The 19771-nt window shown below is 36.6% G+C and overlaps 1 protein-coding gene across 4 annotated transcripts in view; it reads right to left on the bottom strand.

The window, feature by feature from the left end:
- Positions 1 to 19771, bottom strand: part of KIF18A (kinesin family member 18A) — a gene marked incomplete at its 3' end in the record, with an annotated part of 76453 nt that overhangs the window by 36322 nt on the left and 20360 nt on the right. For 3 of the 4 annotated variants that reach the window (XM_079788884.1, XM_079788883.1, XM_079788885.1), the window contains 6 exons: positions 19288 to 19464; positions 17304 to 17378; positions 16982 to 17094; positions 12604 to 12766; positions 7954 to 8118; positions 2427 to 2548 (listed from right to left, as the gene is read on the bottom strand). In XM_079788884.1, the coding sequence (XP_079645010.1) occupies positions 2427 to 2548; positions 7954 to 8118; positions 12604 to 12766; positions 16982 to 17094; positions 17304 to 17378; positions 19288 to 19464 (815 nt within the window). Of the gene's footprint in view, positions 1 to 2422; positions 2549 to 7953; positions 8119 to 12603; positions 12767 to 16981; positions 17095 to 17303; positions 17379 to 19287; positions 19465 to 19771 lie in introns of those variants that run through there. The other variant, XM_079788886.1, reaches the window with a different exon arrangement.

Genomic DNA, 19771 nt, shown 5'->3' with positions numbered 1-19771 from the left:
GTCATCAAAAAACATGAGTAATCTTGAAATGATTCAGTCCTGGTGTTGACGTATAACATCCAGAAGAATAGAACCGTTGGAAGTATAAATAGGTCAGTGGGAAAAGAATAGGCATTAATTTTAACACAAGGAAGTGATTGCTTTATTACTTAGGAGCCTTAAATATTTAGATAGTCTGTGATACTTTTCATTTTGGTGAGAATGGGGAGTACTTCATTTAAGCCAAATTGGGAACTATAGGAAAGTTAAGTAAAAACAATTATTTATTGAATACCTATACTAATCAGGCACAGTGCAGAGAAGTTACCTGTTATTCTTAGAAAGGCTTGCTAGCAAGGTTGGTCTGTAGCTGGCACATTGAATGTTGGATTTTGACAGGGTTCTCATCATTTTCAGAATTGATAAGAGTGTCTCACTGTGCTTAAACGGTTTGTACAAACAATGCTGAACAACTGCTTTCCTTCTGGGAAGTCTGTTTTTGGTACATACTAAGTACAGCGTGCCCAGAGGTGGCCATAGGGAACCACAACCTATGTTACATATGTATGCATTTTATATGAATATATCTATATACACATTCATTTATTATTATTTTGAAAACATAATGATCACCACAATAAGTCTAGTTAACATTCATCACCTCAAGTAGTTACAGAATTTATTTTTTCCTTGGGATGAGAATTTCTAAGATGTCTTTTAGTAATTTTCAAATATGCAATACAGTAATATTAACTAAAGTCACCATGCTGTATATTACATACCAATGACTTGTTTATTTCATACCTGGAAGTTTGTACTTTTTGACTCACTTCACATCTTTCGCCCATGCCCACCTTCAGCCTCTGGCAACCAGCAATCTGTACTCTTTATCAATGAGCTTGAATTTTGTTTTGTTTTTCTAAGATTCCACATATGAGACCATATGGTGTTTGTCTTTTCCTGCCTGAGTTATTACATTTTGAAAACTAAGACTTATGGGAAGGAGTCAATAGGGGAAAAAAAGGGGACATCTGTAATATTTTCAACAAAAAGATAAATTAAAAAAAAATAATTTAGGCAAGGTTATACTGGTAATGTAACCTAGAATTCAAGACCAATTCCAAAACTCTTACTTTTTCTACTATGACATTCTGCCTGTTTGTAATGCTTTGGTCACCTAACTTTTAAATAAGTAAGAATTAGAAATCTTTTTGTATATTTTGAGGCAAAAATTTATGTTAAGTGTACTAATCTCTTTGTCTTACATAGCAAATATAGTATGGTTAAAATAAATTAACGTGTTGCCCTGGCCGGGTGGCTTAGTAGATTGGAATGTCGACCTGTACACCAAAACGTTGCAGGTTTGATTCCGGATCAGGGCAGGTTTGATACCTAGGCTGTGGGGTGAAACCTGGTTGGGGCACGTGAGGGAAGCAACCCATTGAGATGTTTCTGTTTCTCTCTCTCTCTCCTTCTCCCTTCCTTTCTCTTAAAAAAAAAAAAAAAAGGCATATCCTCTAGTGAGGTGTAAAACATAGTAATAAATAAATTAATTAATGCTTCTTTTATAACTAGCTCTTGGAGGTAGATTAAGTGTTGGTTAATAAGTATTCAATGTCTGCTTAATGTACAGCATGGGGAGATTAGGTTGAGCTTGTATTCACAGAAGAACAGCTCCATAAAGTTTTTCCTTTCCCTTTTCTTCTTTTTAAAAATAACTATCTTACTATGATTTCTCTTAAATCATAAGTATGAAAAGTTAATTTCCAGTTATTTAAGAAAACTACTAGAACTCCAGCAGGAAGCCCTAAGAGAAGTAAATTTCTCATTTTTCTAGAGCATGAAAGTGACACCTAACCAACATATCCAAAGTAACAAAAATAAAGATTGTTATACTTTTTTACAATAATGTTATTACAGACTCCAATGATGTTACTAGTGAGCTAGTAGAGAGAGCATGTAAGAGATACTGTACTATCACATACCTGGATACTTGATGTAAAATATATACACATTTAGTAACTTCACTTTAACGATAGAACAATATTATTCTGGAGTTAAAAATGCTTAAAAACTGCCTACTTAAATATTTAGTTAGCATTAATAGTGAGTGCCTCTAAGAGGGAAATGGATAGCTAGTAGACAGGTAGAGACAGATTCCTTTTCACAATATAGGTATCCTTTTCAATAGCACATGGCATATATGTTACATAAAATAATTAATTAAAAATGCTTTCAAAACTATAAAGCACTATAAAAAATTAGCTGGAGAAGAATCACATCTTTTATACTTTCTTAATGCTTCCTGTGTATGCTTTCTGATGCTGGTAGACACTTAAAAATAATGTATCCTGTACCAGATAAAACTCAGTTTTCTGGCTTGGAAAAGTGAACTTCTATGTTTCAGGTTCCTTAGGTCTATAGAATAGGTCAACACATATACTCACGCCTCAGTCTGCCTATGTTGCTGTTCCTGAAGACTAGCTAGATCCATCACATGTTTAATTTGTGCTTTCAAATCGTTGTTCTGGAGGTGCAAATGATGACAATGAAGATCTTTATTGAGTTCCTAGGGAAAACAATGTAAACTATACATAAACTATATATCAGATTCTTTTAAGAATGTAAAAGTTAAATCAATTTTAATAAAACTTAGTTTATGTTGATAGTTTTAATTCTTTAAATGATTTTTAAAAATTAATTTCAGAGAGAGAGGTAAGAAGGAATGGTGGGAGGGAGGAGGGAGAAGGAGAAGAAAGGAGAGAGAGAGAGAGAGAGGGAGAGAGAGGGAGGGAGGGAGAGAGAAAGAGAGAGAGAGAGAGAGAGAGAGAGAGAGAGAGATAGAGAGAGAGAGAGAAACATCAATGTGAGACAGAGAGACATTCATTGACTGCCTTCCGGGCTGAGGTTGAAATCCAAAACCTGCATATATGCGGACTAGGAATGTAACCCACCACCCCTTGGTGTACGGGATGATTCTCCAACCAACTGAACCACACCGGCCAGGGCCAACAGATTTAATTTTTTTATCCTTGGAAACAGTTTAAAAAATAAGCATCCTGGTACAGGTATTTATAACTTACTAGTGGTCCGGTGCACACAATTCATGCATTGGGGTGGGGTGGGGTGGGGGGGGAAGTGTCCCTCAGCCCAGCCTGCACCCTCTCCAATCTGTGACCCCTCAGGGGATATCCGACTGCCAGTCGGACATCTCTCTTGCAATCAGGGACCACTGGCTTCTAACAGCTCACCTGCCTTCCTGCCTCATCGCCCCTTACCACTCTGCCTGCTCGCCCCCAACTGCCCCCTCCCCCGCTGGCCTGCTTGCCCCCAACTGCTGCCCCTGTGCCAACCTGATCGCCCCCAACTGACCCCACTTATGGCCTGCTCGCCCCCAACTGGCCCCCCCTGCCAGCTTGCTCACCCCCAACTGCTCGCTCCCCCCGCCAGCCTGATCACCCCAACTGCCCTCCCCTCCTGGCTTGATCACCCCTAACCGCCTCTTCCTCAGCCCTGCCACCATGGACCTCTGGAAGGTCTCCCAGTCTAATTAGCATATTACCCTTTTATTAGTATAGATAAGTAAGATAAATTGCAAGTTTCATCAGAAACAGGTCAGAAACTCACAACCAATTTTATTATGGTCACAGTTTCTTAGTTTATCCAACTTGTTCATTGGACTGTGAAAATACATGACTATGACCAGTTTTTCCTTAAATGTCACTTTTTTTATGGAGGCTTCCCTAAGCATTATATTTAAAGATGGATACTCTCCATCCCCAATAGTCTTTGTCATAGCATTGATCAGTGACTATTCATGTAGTTTCTGTCTGTACTAGACTTTAAGGTTCAGCGCCAGAACAAGGGCTGTGTCAAACTAGTTCAGTGTTACTGCCCCAGTTTACAGTTGCATGTAATAACAATTTCTTGCTTTAACCGGATCTTGGTATAAGCATCAATCTACAGAAAAAATGTGGAAAAGTCTTCTGTAGGCTCCCATTTCCCTAAGCTTCATGTGTGTAGGCCCAAGTGTTACTTAACCTACCCTCTAAAACTACTTATCTTTCCTCAGGCTTACTAAACCTCCAGTATGAAAAATGTCAGCTAAGTGGTTACACTGAAATACTGGTAAAAATACAATAGCATTCTTGAAATCCTTAATTAGGAAAATTTTAGTCAATAGAGTGAAAAGAAGTAGGGGGCTGAGACAACAATCCCATAAAGTAAGGGAGCTGTGCCTGGAGACATCCTCCTAGGGACAATTCCCATAATCCATTTTAGCTTTTCAATATTCCTCACAATCTGCAAGTAACCATTAATTCTCTAAAAGCTTAAAGTTGTTTTTTCATTTCTTTTAAAACAAATACTTTCTATGCCTGTAGTAGGCACCACGGCAGGAAAACAATGTCATTTAGTGTGTCCTAGATATATTAAAGTTGGGGCTTATTTACATGACTCATCATTATATTTGAAGACATACAACCAATATTTTAGAGAAAATTCTCTTTAGGAGTCAGTTATGATATGGTTAGAGTACTGGCCTATGTCAGGTGATTTTAGAGATGGGCTCAGCCATAACACAAATGCAACGTTAAGCTAAAATCAAGGTCTTTATGGAGATGAATTTATCTGACTAAAATTAAGAGCTTGACAACATGATCTCTTTAGTGTTTTCCAGTTAGAAAATTCAATGATCCTGACAGTGCAAACATATTTTCTAAATACTCCATCTTTTCTCTTTAACCACACACACACACACAAAATCCCTTCTTAAATGCTTCCCCTGTTAATCTTATTCCTTTGTTTTAAATCACTCTTCTTTTAAAGAGGCTAGCGTTGATTGTATAATTACATTAGTCAATAATGGGCCTTGGCTAGCCTGTTATCTTTTAAAAACCAAGTTACAACTTGAGTCTTTTTTTGTCTTGATATACTAATGATTAAAAGAGCATTGCCTATTCAAAGAACTACAAGTAGGTTAGTAATGGCTGAAGTGAAAAATATAATGAGAGGTGATATATAAAACTTGAGGTATTCAGGTGTCATGCTAGGCCTAGGAAATCATAATAGAGAGATTATATTAGAGACAAAAGCACTGAACAGTGTGATTTGATCAGAGTTACATTTTACAAAGCTCATTTCAGTTGCAGTGGAGAGAATGAATTGCAGTGCAATATGAATGAAGGCAGAAAGACCAAATGCAGCAGTCGACTAATGGGAGCAGGAGTCTGATTTAGGGTAGGAAGCAGTGGGAGATAGAGAGAAGTGAATAGGTTTGAGATGTGAAGAGGTAGATAATACAGGAGGATACAGGAAAAAAAGACTACCCCTTTGATAGTCATAGTAGTAGGTCTGTGTCCAGAGTTGTATGACTGTGGATAAGTCCTTTTACAAAGTTATATCTCAGTTTTCTTACATGGGGAATAATGGCTTATAAATAGATACTTTAGATGTAAAAATAGCCATAGGAAAAAGAACTGAGAGTAGAATTAGGGTAGCAAGAATGAAAACAATCTAATTTTTCCAAATTAAAATCATGCTTCAAAACACAAGGACTTAAATCAGATCCAGGTTCATATTCAGGTGGGGGAAAGTTCTGCTTAAGAGAGTTTTAAAAGACAGACTGCTACTAAAATTCTATTTGACTATATTAAAAAATTTTAATTTACTGAAAATAAATCTAAACAATTTTAACTTCAAAAATGCTACTAAGTAGAACAAAAGGCAAAAACAAATTAGTAATAATAATAATAATGCCAGAAAGAATACCCTACCATTTTTTTAAATTGGGAGTTTATGATAAATATGAGAAAGCAAAGGCAAACTAGGTAATTTCTACAATATTTCCCCTCTTTAATACTAAATAAGTTCTTAAATACTTTCCTGAGTCATAAATTACAATGTTGATTATATAGGCAAACATATCATGAGTATAACATAAATTAGATAAGGCTATTATGATGAAAATACTCCAGTAATAACAGTTAAAAACTATATATATATATTAATTTTTTAATGAATGTACTAATGTCACTTGAACCATACACCTAAAAATAATTAAAATGATAAATTTTATGTTACATTTTACTACATGCACAAAATTTTTTAGCTCTTCATGAAAAAGCTTTTGCTCACTCGAAGAGCTAAATATTCTATTAGAAAATCATTAGCATAAGTAATAGTAATAAAGAAAACTAAGGAATCTAGTAATTATTGTAAAATAAAGTAAAAAAAAATTTAATTCTAACAAAAACACTGATAATTTCATGTCATTTAGACAATGATTGTCTTGAGATTAAGACTGCTTTAGATATACATGGTCTTGAGCAAATAAATGAAACTCATTATAAATAAGTAAAACCAAAAGCTACGATAAACATTCAACATCTGTTAACTTTCCAAGAGAATCAGTGCTTGCACACTGAATCAGAAACACTCCTTTGGCCAGACATATCAGTTGTTTTCTCTGAAACTTTGGCTTGGGTACGCTGATGGAGACTGTTGCATTTTATGATGAGCCTCTACAGTTTTAGATGCCTCAAGCCTAGCATGGAATTTCTTCTTCTTTTTTTTTTTTTTTTAATATATTTTATTGATTTTTCACAGAGAGGAAGAGAGAGGGATAGAGAGTTAGAAACATCGATGATAGAGAAACATCGATCAGCTGCCTTTTGCACAACCCCTACTGGGGATGTGCCCGCAACCAAGGTACATGCCCTTGACCGGAATCGAACCTGGGACCTTTCAGTCTGCAGGCCGATGCTCTATCCACTGAGCCAAACCGGTTTCGGCATAGCATGGAATTTCAAAAGTTACATTTTCAGTCTACTGCTTTTCTTGAAATTAAAAGATTCTTGGATTAGATACCAAAATTAGCTGATACATAGTACAAAATTTCAGAAGAGCAACATCAAAGTAAAGTTGCTCCTCCTTTAAAAAAAAAGAGTAAAGGTCCTGGCCAAGTGACTTGGCTGGAGAGTTGACCCATACACCAAAAGGTTGCAGGTTTGATCCTGGTTGGGGCATGTACCAGTATGTGAGGCAACCAATCAATGTTTCTCTCTCTCTCCCCCTCCCCATCCCCATCCTCCCTCTCTCTAAAATCAATAAACATATCCTCAGGTGAGGATAAAGAAAAAAACTGTGTAAAGAAGTTCTTTTAAAGTATTAGGTATTTTAATCAAAATCAGTTCCTTTGGCCCTGGCCAGTTTGTTCAGTGGTTAGAGCATTGGCCCGCTGACCAAAGGGTCACGGGTTGGATCCCCAGTCAAGGGCATGTACTTTGGTTGCAGGTTCAATCCTGGGCTCTGATCAGGGCACGTGAGGGAGGCAAACAGTTAATATGTCTCTCTCACATCGATGTTTCTCTCTCTCTCTCTCTCTCTCCCTTCTACTCTCTCTAATTATCAATGGAAAAATATCCTCAGGTGAGGATTAACAACAACAAAACAGAATAACATTTGAAAGTAAATTTACTCTTCTGAAAGTAAAGGCGAATCTAGTAGGCAATTAGTGATGCAGGTGATATGTGCAGTTAAAAACGGAAAATTTGTCAATTAAATCTCAGAGAAATGGAGCAATAGTTTTCTTATGAAAAATATCTACTCAAGAACAAAGACAATGAGTTCAAAGAGCTCAGTTCTTACAAAATAAATATGAATATACAGGCACACTTTGTTTTATTGTGCTCTGGAGACACTGTGCTTTCATCAACATTGAGGCAATACTCGCCTACCAGCAAAAAAATTATGACTCAATGAGGGCTAGCATTTTTTTTTTTAGTAATATTTTTAAATTAAGGTATAAACATTTTATTATATATTATGCTACTGCATACAAGGACTATAATACAGTATCAACATAATATTTATATGCACTGGGAAAAATTTGTTACTAGCTTTATTGCGATATTTGCTTAATTGTAGTGGTTTGAAAATGAACCCACAATGTCTCTGAGGTATACACTTTTGTACCTTTGGAATGTCACCATTTTGACCTAAGAGTCTCATTTCGGTTTCGACACGATGGAGCCAATTAGTATTCTCATCAAATTGCTTCAATTCTTCTTCCCTTTTCTTCTGTAAGTAGCAGCGACGAGTTTTCAACATTGCAAGTCTATGATCTCGTTTGCAAGTGGCCTGAAAAACAATGCATTTAAGTTAATTAGGAAAACATGCATGTGATATTAGTAAAATAGTATATTTTCTTATAAGTGTGCAACTACAGTCTATTAAGTAAGGCTACACTTTCGTACTCAAAGCTGTATCTTCTCTAAAATCTCACAATACTACTGCTTACAGGAAAATAAAAACTGAGTTGAGTCATTTTATAAAATTACATGTTGAGAGTTTATGGCTTTCAGGAACAGAATGGCCAAATTGAAGACTATAAATAACTTTCGTGTATGAGTGTGTTAAAATACATTCCTTTAAATGTTTCATTTGAAAATTCCATACACTGTCTGGTAAGTCCCATGATTTTCTTACTAAAAATTAAAAAAGATACATGTCCTATACTTGTCTTCACTCCAATTTGAAAGATGTGAAGAAATAGCGTTTTATTGTTCTGGTTTTACCTATAAGGCCTTTGGGTTGGCTTGTGTAAATAACAGAAAATAGAGCTTATTTCAGAATGGTCATAAATATCTGATCTTGCTTGATGCATAATGGATATTCCAAATATTTTTGGTGTTTTAACCTAGGCCTGAAATGAGATCAAAATTGGCCTTTTGGTTTCTTACCCCAAGCCAAGGGTCTTGCACACTTTCATAGAAACTGTGGTCTAGAGCAGCTTGACCTGTCTGGGCTATTTGCCAAAAAGACACTGAACTTGATGATCATCCATTATGATGGCTGGACCTGAGACAACAGATCCCTATGAATTAAAATATGCTCCTGCAGCTGATTTTGGAAGTAGAAAACTACATGAAAACACATTTGAGGTGGTGGTCTAAGAGGACTTGGAAGTAATAAGAGAAAGCTTTTTAATAAATAATATATGAATGTATCTCATGCAATACCCATGTAATTAAATTACATAAATACATAAAAATAAAATTAACCTGATCCTCAATGAATACCAAAACTGAGGCAAATAGTTATCCAGTATTTTCAAGATGTTTATTTTTCCACTGTTTGGTGCACGAATTTGTGCAAAGGTGGGGTCCAGCTGGCCTGCGCCGATAGGGGCCCATCCGCCCTGCCGGCTGGGGGGAGGGGCCAAAGGTGGTTGGCGGGCCGGACCCACCCTCTGGTCAAACTTCCGGTTGAACTCCTGGTTGAACTACTGGTCAAGGGGACAATTTGTATATTAGCCTTTTATTATAGGACTAGAGGCCCGTTGTAGGAAGATTCCTGCAATAGGGCTTCCTGTGGCGGTCTCCGCCACCCTGCCTGCTTCCCTACCTTCTTAGCTGCCCCGCCTGCTTCCCTCCCTTCTCCGCTGCCCCGCTTGCTAGCTTCTCCGCTGCTTCACTCCCTTGTGCAGCGCTTGGCTTCCTTCTACGCTGTCTTCAGTCTTCACTCTGCGCCTGGATATGCAAATTAATCGCCATCTTGGTTGGGTTAATTTGCATACCCGCTCCTGATTGGCTTGTGGGCGTGGCTTGTGGGCGTAGTGGAGGTACAGTCAATTTGCATGTTTCTCTTTTATTAGATAGGATGCTTAGAACTCATGCTTCTTGAGTTTACATCTTACTAGTCTTAAAACATGCTGAGCCTTAAACTGTGCATATTATATTTTCACCTTTTGCCCTAATACATCTACTATTAGATAAATGCATGAATTTTGATTCTATCCATTTGTTCACATTTCCCATCTTTTTATCCTGTAACTTCTTCAGACCTCCCAATTCCTTAATTCTCTCTTCAGCTATATCTAATATGCAAAAAGCATAGCACGCGTTAAGGGCATAGGCTCCAGAAGCAGCTTTCTTGAGTTCAAATCACAGCTTTGACACCTATGAGCTCTGTGACATTGGGCAAAATGAATTATATGTGCCTTGTGTCCTCACCTTAATTATCTTACCTAATAATAGACTAACATGTAAATTGATCGTACCTCCACTATGCCCACAGCCATTCAGGAGTGAGTATGCAAATTAACCTGACAAAGATGATGGGTTGATTTGCATATGCAGACGCGGAGCGGCGGGGCGGGATGCCTGCTATGAGGGGGAGGGGGAGTCAGAGGGAGCGACAGGAGTGGTGCTCTGCCCGGGAGCGAAGCCAGGGGAAGGAAGGCCTATTCTTGCACGAATCTTCGTGCAACGGGCCTCTAGTGAGGATAATAATCCTAATAAAAAGGTAATATGCAAATTGACCGTACCATCGACACACCCACAAGCCAGCCCAGCAGCCAATCAGAGCAAGTATGCAAATTAACCCAACCAAGATGGCTACAGCCACAGAGAGCAAGGTTTATCAGGACACAGAGCAAGCCAAGCTTTCCGCGAGCCGTTGCAGGCCTAAGCCTCCACTCAAGCTACAAAGTTTCAATTATAGAAGGTAAACAAATTAAAACAGAAATGGTGGCAGAACGGAGCTTGAGAGAGCAGGCCAGGGTTGCCGGCAGCAACAGGGGAAGCAAAGCTTTCTGCACACCCTGGCCAGGCCCAGGTCTCCGCTTAAGGCTACAAAGTTTCAATTATAGAAGGTGAATTAACTGCAACAGAAATGGCTGCCGGCCGAAGGGAGCAGCAGGCTTGGCTCCACTCCAGGCTACAAAGTTTCAATTGTAGAAGGAAAATAAATTCCAGATACCAGGACCTCCGCTTGAGTTGCCAGGGGGCGTGGCTGGCCTGCAATCCACCACAGGCCCCTCGCTCAGGCTGACCCACGCCCCAAGGGAACCCCCACCTGATCCGGGAAACCCTTCAGGGCAAACCAGCTGGCCCCCACCAGTGTACCAGGCCTCTATCCTATCTAATAAAAGAGTAATATGAAGATTGACCATCACTCCAACACACAATATGTCTGCCCCCATGTGGTCAAAGATCCTGTCCCCATGTGACACAAGATGGCAACTACAAGATGGAGAGGGCAGTTGAGAGGGACCAGGCTTGCAAGGGAGGGCAGTTGGAGGTGATCAACCCTGCAAGAGAGGGCAGTTAGGGGTGACCAGGCCGGCAGAGGAGAGAAGTTGGGGGTAAACAGGCTGGCAGGGGAGCAGTTAAGCATCAACCAGGCTGGCAGCGGAGTGGTTAGGGGGTGATCAGGCTGGCAGGCAGAAGCGGTTAGGGGCAATCAGGAAGGCAGGCAGGCAAGCAGTTGGGAGCCAGCAGTCCTGGATTGTGAGAAGGGATGTCCGACTGCCCGTTTTGGCCCGATCCCACCGGGCCTAAACGGGCAGTCGGACATCCCTCCAGCGGTCCCAGATTGGAGAGGGTATAGGCTGAGCTGAGGGACAACCCCCCTCCGTGCACGAATTTCGTGCACTTGGCTTCTAGTATTATATATTTCACAGAATTTTCTGAGAACTTAATGAGTTGATGTACATAAAGTACTTAAAACATTGCCTAGTATTGTATCTATAAAGCGAATTTTTTAATTCAGTAACTAAACTTAAATTTCTGGATATTTCATTTGTTTTTTTTCTCAGATATGGATGTTCTTTTATCTTTGATTCATTTATTGTTAATTTATTTTGATGACTTTATTCATTTTTAAACTTTTTATCAGAATGATCTATTAGCTAAAGTTTTGGGTATTATGTCATATTTGCTAAGCTGTTGATTTGTTTATGATGAACTGTTCCACCACATATTTTGAATTTTGGATAGTAAGTTCTCAATGGTGGTTTAAGTTGAGGGTCTATTTTACTAGGCTCATTTTGCATTGCTTCTGCCCAGGTCTCCATAGATTATCACTGGTCTGATACCATTTTCTATGTTAATTTCTCATCTTAGAAATTTGCTAAACAAAACAGAATATTGTAAAAATTCAAACCTCAAATCCTGTGAAAAGTATTATGTCTATAATGAAAGTCTTCCAATGAGACATTTTTCCTTATCACTTGGGCTAGTTGGTAAGATATTTTTTCCTGGTGCACTCCCAATATGAAGCATGCAGGCCTCTGAGGTTCCCAGATTTATGTGGTGGCTCTCATTTTTAACCCCCTGCCTCCCTTGGGTCCATTACCTAAATAGTGGTGTACATCTAAGGCAAGGAAGTAGGAGTGTTTTGTGTGTGTGGAAAGGGAGGGCAGTGTACTATTGCACTGAATAAAACCAACTCAAAGTTGGTCTGCTTTTCTTAGCACCATGCTATGGAAATTCTAATAATGTCAGTGATAAAATATTCTTACCTAGGGAAAAAATTGCCATTGGTCTAAGTTGCCCGCATCTGGCGTAGACTGCTCCCCCTACCCCACCTTTGGTACTCAACTCTCCTTGAGTGTGTTAGCTTCATTCATGTTAGATATTTCAACAACCCTCACAGAAGTAAGCTGCCACTGATTTTCTTTCTTGTACAATAAACTATGCCTTTATAACAATGCTTACTACATTTCCTCCAGAACTGCCAGGAAGCTGTTGAGAACGGGTGATTACATAATTTCAAATTTCTAGAACGGCAAGTTCCCATGGTTTATATTTTCTAAAATTTAATTAAAAAGTTGTTAAATACCTTTTCTACTTTGTCTTCAGAGCACAGCATTTCTATCTGTTTATGGCACTGTTGTTGATAGAATGACTTAAGTTCATTTTCTTTAAGTAACATTTCTAGCTTCAGATATTCTTTCCTAATTTCTTCTCGATTCTGGAACAAGCAGTTCAGAATTTCTTGATATCTACAAAAAATAAACACATGAAAAAGTCACTAATTTTGTCATATATGATAGAGTTTACTTAATGAAATGCATGAACAAAAAATATAACACTCAGAATAAGACTCAATAATAAATGGCAAATTGGTTCAAGTGACTGTTTCTTAAGTTACAAAAATATTTGGAAATGGTTATTAACTACTTTTACTATACTGGTCTTCTCTCCTTCAAGAAAAATCATGTTATTAAAGATATAAGTATTATAAGGCCTCTGTTATTAGACTGCATTTTGCTTAGCAAAAATAAAATATTTATTTGTAGGAAATAGGCGATAATCTGAACCTGTACTATCCCAATTCACAAGGCCCTCAAAGCAACACAGTACTTAGCGTGTTGTTTTGGTTTTGGCACACTGTGAAGAAATAAGCAGTGGGTGGTGTAATCATATGGTGCCTCCATTGCCTCCTAGCGAAAGTGAGATGGCCAGTTTTTTGCTTCAGAACTTGTTAGAGTGAAAACACACCATAAGGTCAGGGACCCCCTACAGCCTGGCTATGAGTCAGTGATACGGGCCATGACCCAAAACATACAAGTTTACAATGTGGTAAACCAGAAAAGCAACTGTAGTGTGTTTCCTCAAAAGGGAAATATAGATTTAGAGAATCAAAGTTGGGGAATTTGACTTATATCTCCTCCATCAGCATAAAGACCTCAAGCTGAAAAACTCCTCAGAAAGCCCAACAGTGATCCTGCAATCCAGTGTCCTTTGGGTCAACAGAACATTTATTACAGCAATATCGTAATTTTATAAAAATATATCCCCACTTTTAAGTCATAGATCAGTTCTTAGCTACAGCAGCAGTATGAGCAGTATAAATAGTCACATATAGGCAAATCTCTCAAAGAAAAATTAACTGTGAAACCTTTAAAACTGTAACAAAATATAAGCACTTAAAAATAAATGTTCTTTGACCAAATTTTAGATATACTTGTAAAGATCTGTGGTAAAAACACTGCCAATTTACGTCAGTAGTTCCTAATGAAACTCTACTGGGAATAAATAGAAAACAAAATACATCGACTTTACTGCAGTTTTGTCCAACTGATAAATATTTCATAGAAAGTATATATGGACATTGCAATTTCATTGTATTATATTACAATAACACTAATGCCAGTAAATGAATTGATAAGATAATTTTTTAGTTTTTCTTTAACATTTTACCCAAGGACATAGTTAAATATTTGTCGATTTTGTGGTGCAGACTTATTTCAATTAGTGGTGTTTAAGGTGAGAGGAAGGTTGCTAGAGAGCTCCTTAAAAAACAAAACAAAACAAAAAACCAACAAGACAACTATCATTTTAAAACAGAAAGAGTTTTAAGGGATTGACAAATATCTATTTTGTAATAATTTAATACATTCAAGTAACTAGAAAACAAAAATCTTTGTTAATAACTTTAGATGATATATGAGGAATATTAAATTCTTACACAATTTTCTTGATATAGTCACAAAAGAAGTTTTATAGTTATTCTGTATAAAGGACAATTGCATTTCCTTCTTGAATATTATCTTTCCAAATAGCTTTGACAGATATCAAATACTGCATCTTCTTCCTTTATGTATTTAAACTTCATAACATGTTAACTTTTTTTTAAACAGACACTTTGCAAATTAACGACATTAAAAAAGTTTTTTGTAACAGTGTGATGTGATGAAGTTATCTCACACATTTCTTTCAGGAGATAGTTACTTTTAAGGGAAAATGACAAAGATATACCATTCTATGATTAGCTTCTTTATAAATATAAGTAAATTATTTAACATGTTGCATGACTTATAACCCTAAGTTTTTATTGTTGGTAAAGTCAGGCTGAAATGTGAAAAATACCCAAATAATTGCTTATTTCATAGTTCAGACCATCTCCCTCCCGAATCATTTTACCAGAGGAGAGGTTTGACAATTAAAAGCCATCAGCTCTAGAAGTCTACTATTTGCAAGGTGTTAATTGATAACCAGATATGGTTAAGTAGGGCTGAGCAATTGCATCCAAGCAATGACTACAAATCTGAACAGTTGGTGACTTAATTTTCAAGACATCAATAAAGAGATAACTAGTTGCATGAGGACCAATCATACATTTCACAAATAAAATAATAAGGAAACTACTAATAATATATCAGTTAAAAGCTTTTTTTTGATAAAAATGAATAAATGAGAAATCACTTTTACTTGTTATTTTTTAAAAGATATTATAAAATTGATGTGTTATAACAAAAGTATCATAAGACTAATAAAATATAACAATTTTATTTTTACAATGGGTTATCTGCATTAACAAAACATAATTTAAACACTAGAAAATCTCTTGTATAAACAGAGCTCTGATACTACAATAATATATAGGCTAACTTTTTGCTATATGAAAAACTGATTCATTTCATTGATAGAAATAACTTTAATTCTTATATTTGTGAAATAGCACAGTGTGGGAGCAAAAGAATTAAGATTTGAAAGAGATAATTTTTATAGTTCTTACTCTTATCTATCAATGAGACAATATGCCACTTTAAATTTGAAAGGGTTGTTGTAATGATCAGCTGAAATTAATATGGCCTTAAAATTCATTAAAAATTATAGCCATCTATAAAAATAAAGTGTTATTTATTATTATTAGAAGTAGTTATCTTAACATCTGGGATCAATTGAGGCAGAAATTAATATATATATTTTTCAAATCAAATATACTTTATATAAATTAATACACAAATCAAATTTTTAAAAAGGTGTTGTAACTGAAATTAAGTTGAGGTCATTGTTGACTAGTTTCTCTTATGTACATCAAGACACCTTCTATATACTCTAGTGTTCCAAAATAGCGTGTATAACCAATGACTTAAGTTGTGGCTGGTTTCTCATACTAATGATAAGGTAAAATTGGCTCTGGGCAATGTCAAATAAGTTTAACTTACTGGATTTTAACCAAAGTTAACAGATTGCCTTACTACAGGGCTTCTCAGAGCCTTCAATATGCTGATGTACTTTGAAAATCTTTTAGATTCCTTTAGTACTAATTTCCAAACTTGTTTAATCCAGGAATTCCTTACTGTCTTCTTAGAGTTACTCAAGATTCATGGCCTTTGAACCATCTAGACAATTTGTCTTAATTGCTAGGGGAAAGTACTTTTGAGTATTGCATTATTTTTTTTTAATATATTTTATTGATTTTTTACAGAGAGGAAGGGAGAGGGATAGAGAGTTAGAAACATCGATGGGAGAGAAACATCGATCAGCTGCCTCCTGCACACCTCCTACTGGGGATGTGCCCGCAACCAAGGTACATGCCCTTGACTGGAATCGAACCTGGGACCCTTCAGTCCGCAGGCCAATGCTCTATCAACTGAGCCAAACCGGACAGGGCGAGTATTGCATTATTAACAGCTCTCATTTCTTTTAAATATACCTGCTAAGAAGCTTAGTGTGAACTTATCAAAATTCTCTATTGACTTACATCATTGAAAGATGTTCTTTCAAATAATTAGCAACCTAAACTCATTGATTATGAGTTAAATATAGCCAAGAAAAGGTAGATATAATTTACATACGTAATCTATACAAATAATGATAATGCTAGATGCAACCACCTGAATGTGTTCCCTGAAATTCAGGTTGAAATCCAGCACTCAAGGAGGTGGGGCTCTTGTGATGTGATTAGGTCATGAGGGCTGAGCGCCTATAGATGGGATTAGTGCCCTTATAAAAGAGACTGCAGAGAGGCCTCTCTCTCCATTGGCCATGTGAGGATTCAAGAAGTTTATAACATGTAACAAGGCCAGCACCCAACTATACTGGTACCCTGATCTTGGACTTCCAGCCTTAAAATATATATATATAGTTGTTAAAAAACCACCCAGTCTGTGGTATTTTGTTAAAGCAGCTTGAATAGACTAAAACAACTGAGAAGAAAAATAAGAAATGCACTAAAAACTAATTTCATAAGTGATATCATTGGCTTTACCTTTTCTGAAGAGTACCTAAGTCCTGGTTCTCCTTACTATCTATATAATCACAACTACAATAATGGATCTCAAAAGTGTAAAATATAAACACCAATCAGTGACTTTCTCAATTCAGTTGAGTATATAAACATAATTATACAACAAACGATAACAAAATATTTGACAAAATTTCAAAAAAATAAAACATCAAAATGAAATATTGATTATCAATGTTACCTTTCAATTTCTTTTTTTTGAGGGTTTGAAATCATTAACTGTGCTTGGTTATTTTCCTCAGTAATGGTCTTCTGCTCTTCATAGGCTTTTAGTTTTTCTTTTAACATTAAAATCTAGTAGAGAGAAACACTAGTTAAAATACAAAATAAATTATCAGTCTCTATTATACATGGCCACAGAAAAATTTTAGCCATGAAAAATAATTGAACAAGCCAGATTTCATATGTAATAGAAAACATGTCAAATTTTTAGACAATTAAGATTGTAAAATCCCATGAGTGAGGAAGTGAGGGAGATTAGTATATGTAAAAAGTAGACACACCTCTTTCTTCTGCTCATTACAGATCTTCACATACTGAGTTATATGATTGTCAAGGTGCAGAACATTGCTCTTCAACTGTTAAAATATAGAAATTATGAGTATATATAAAGATAACCATTATCACATAGTTGAATATACAAGCAAAATGACATTATATGCTCATTAATTCAGTTCCATGAATTCGGAATTAGTGGCAAGTACAACCATGAGACAATCACGATTAATTATACTCACGTTTAAAATCTATGACTAGAGGATATGCTGACTACGTTAATAATGTAAATGAAATGATAAAGAGATTGCCTTACTATCTGAAAAAAGATATTTTTAAGAACTTAAAAAGCATTCATTCTCAATATGATAAAAATTACTCATTTCCTTTTTCCTCTGATTTCTAAGAAAATCAGAAATAATTTTAAGACTGAGACAGTTGTAAGTTCAACTAGGTGTAATGAGTTATTACATTTTATCCTTTATATAAAAGTATGGGCCCCTTGGCAGCTATGGGATAATGGAGAGAACATTAAACATAGAAGTCCAAATACTTAATTTTGAGGCCCTGCTCACCTCTCAGCTAAATGACGTGGAATTTAGTACTTACAACTCTAAGCATGGGATTCCTCCACTGTAGAGCTAAAAATGCCTTCCACAATGGGTTAGTGTATGGATTACACGAAAAATGTGTAAAAAACCTTTGTATACCCATATTCTACAGCTTTTAGCAACTAATTATATAAATAGTATCTGAACATTTCTCTAAGGAAAACAATAATGTGTTCATATTCATTCAATGAGAGTAGCAGAAGGTTAAGCAGGAAGAGACGTTATCACACTAGTTTAACTCTAGGTCTCTTCAAACCCTGAGATCCTGTGATTTTAAACATATATTATGTTTGACTTACATATTTTTTAATTACCCCAAATTATTTGCAAAAATACTGACCTAACCAATCATTATATTGCTGGAGCTAGAGATTGGTTATGTCAATATCATAAACATAAAAATAAACGATTTTTAAAAAGCGATTTACTTTGTAAACTGCGGCAGATATAACTATTTTACAGGTGAAATAACCGAGGCTTAGAGAAATGAGCTAACCTGTCCAAGGATGTCAGGTAGGAAGTGTTGGTGCTAAGCTAAAACAGAGTTCATCTCTAGCTGCCACAATATGCTAAAGCCTTGACCAATTACTCCGGGGTGCCATCAAAAATCATGTGCCATAATGTAGAAATGGTTGGGGAAAAAGGTACTAAAGCCCTAGCTGGTTTGGCTCAGTGGATAGAGTGTCAGCCCTCAGACTGAAGGGTCCTGGGTTTGATTCTCATCAAGGGCAGGTATCTCGGTAGCAGGTTCGATCCCCAGCTCTGGTTGGAGCGTGTGCAGAAGGCAACCAATCGATGTGTCTCTCTCACAAAGTGTTTTTTTTTTTTTTTCTTTCTCTATCTCTTCCCGTCCCTTCCACTCTCTCTAACCATCAATAGAAAAATATCCTTGGGTGAGGATTAAAAAAAAGAAAAAAGGCACTAAAGCCCCTTAGCTGCCAAAAGACTGAATAGTTATCTATTATACATGTAATCAAGATGCTTAGTTATTTCATTTTTTAAAAAAATACATTTTATTGATTTTTTTTTACAGAGAAGGAGAGGGATAGAGAGTTAGAAACATCAATGAGGGTGTGCTGCCTCCTGTACACCCTCTACTGGAGATGTGCTTGCAACCAAGGTACATGCCCTTGACTGGAATCGAACCTGGGACCCTTCAGTCCGCAGGCCACTGCTCTATCCACTGAGCCAAACCAGCCAGGGCTTAATTATTTAATTTAATGTAACTTAATTATTTAACCAATTCATCCTAACTATAAAGATATTTCTAACACTATTTACTAACTCAGTAAAAATGCAACTCTAAATTAATATTTTGTTAGAATTGTAAAAATAATGTCACCTAATACCCTTATAACGAAAGCAGAGTAAACATACTTACAGAAGATTTAATGTCCTTTGCACGGTTAGCATACTTAAGAGTGTTATATGTGTCATCGTAGCTCATAGAGGAAGGACTAATAGCAGCTATCATTATAGTTTGACAGTTGCCTCCAAGAGAATCCTTTAACAAGCGAGTGAGCTTACTATTTCTGTAAGGAATATGCTGATTCTTTCTCTGAAAAAACACACACACACAAAAAAACACACAAGAAAAGAATTCTTATGTCATTTCCCACATTTAAATGCAAACCTGCTACCACTTCACTTCAAGAATATAAGCAACTTCCCAACTTTGCCCAGAGTTATGATATAAATGGGGATCTAAATGATGATAATGAATTTTATGGAACTAGTAGAGGTAGGGTCCCTAGCAGCTGCTGGCCAGTACTCCCTCCCTGCCCCCAGCTGGCCCTGCCCCCTGGTCGAATTCCCAGAAGACCTCCCAGTTGAGGGGACAATTTGCATACTACGCTTTTATTATA

Source organism: Cnephaeus nilssonii (assembly GCF_951640355.1).
Source record: "Cnephaeus nilssonii genome assembly, chromosome: 13".
Taxonomy (NCBI): Eukaryota; Metazoa; Chordata; class Mammalia; order Chiroptera; family Vespertilionidae; genus Cnephaeus; species Cnephaeus nilssonii.
The sequence above is the reverse complement of the archived record's forward strand: the minus strand, read 5'-3'. Positions and strand labels throughout refer to the sequence as shown.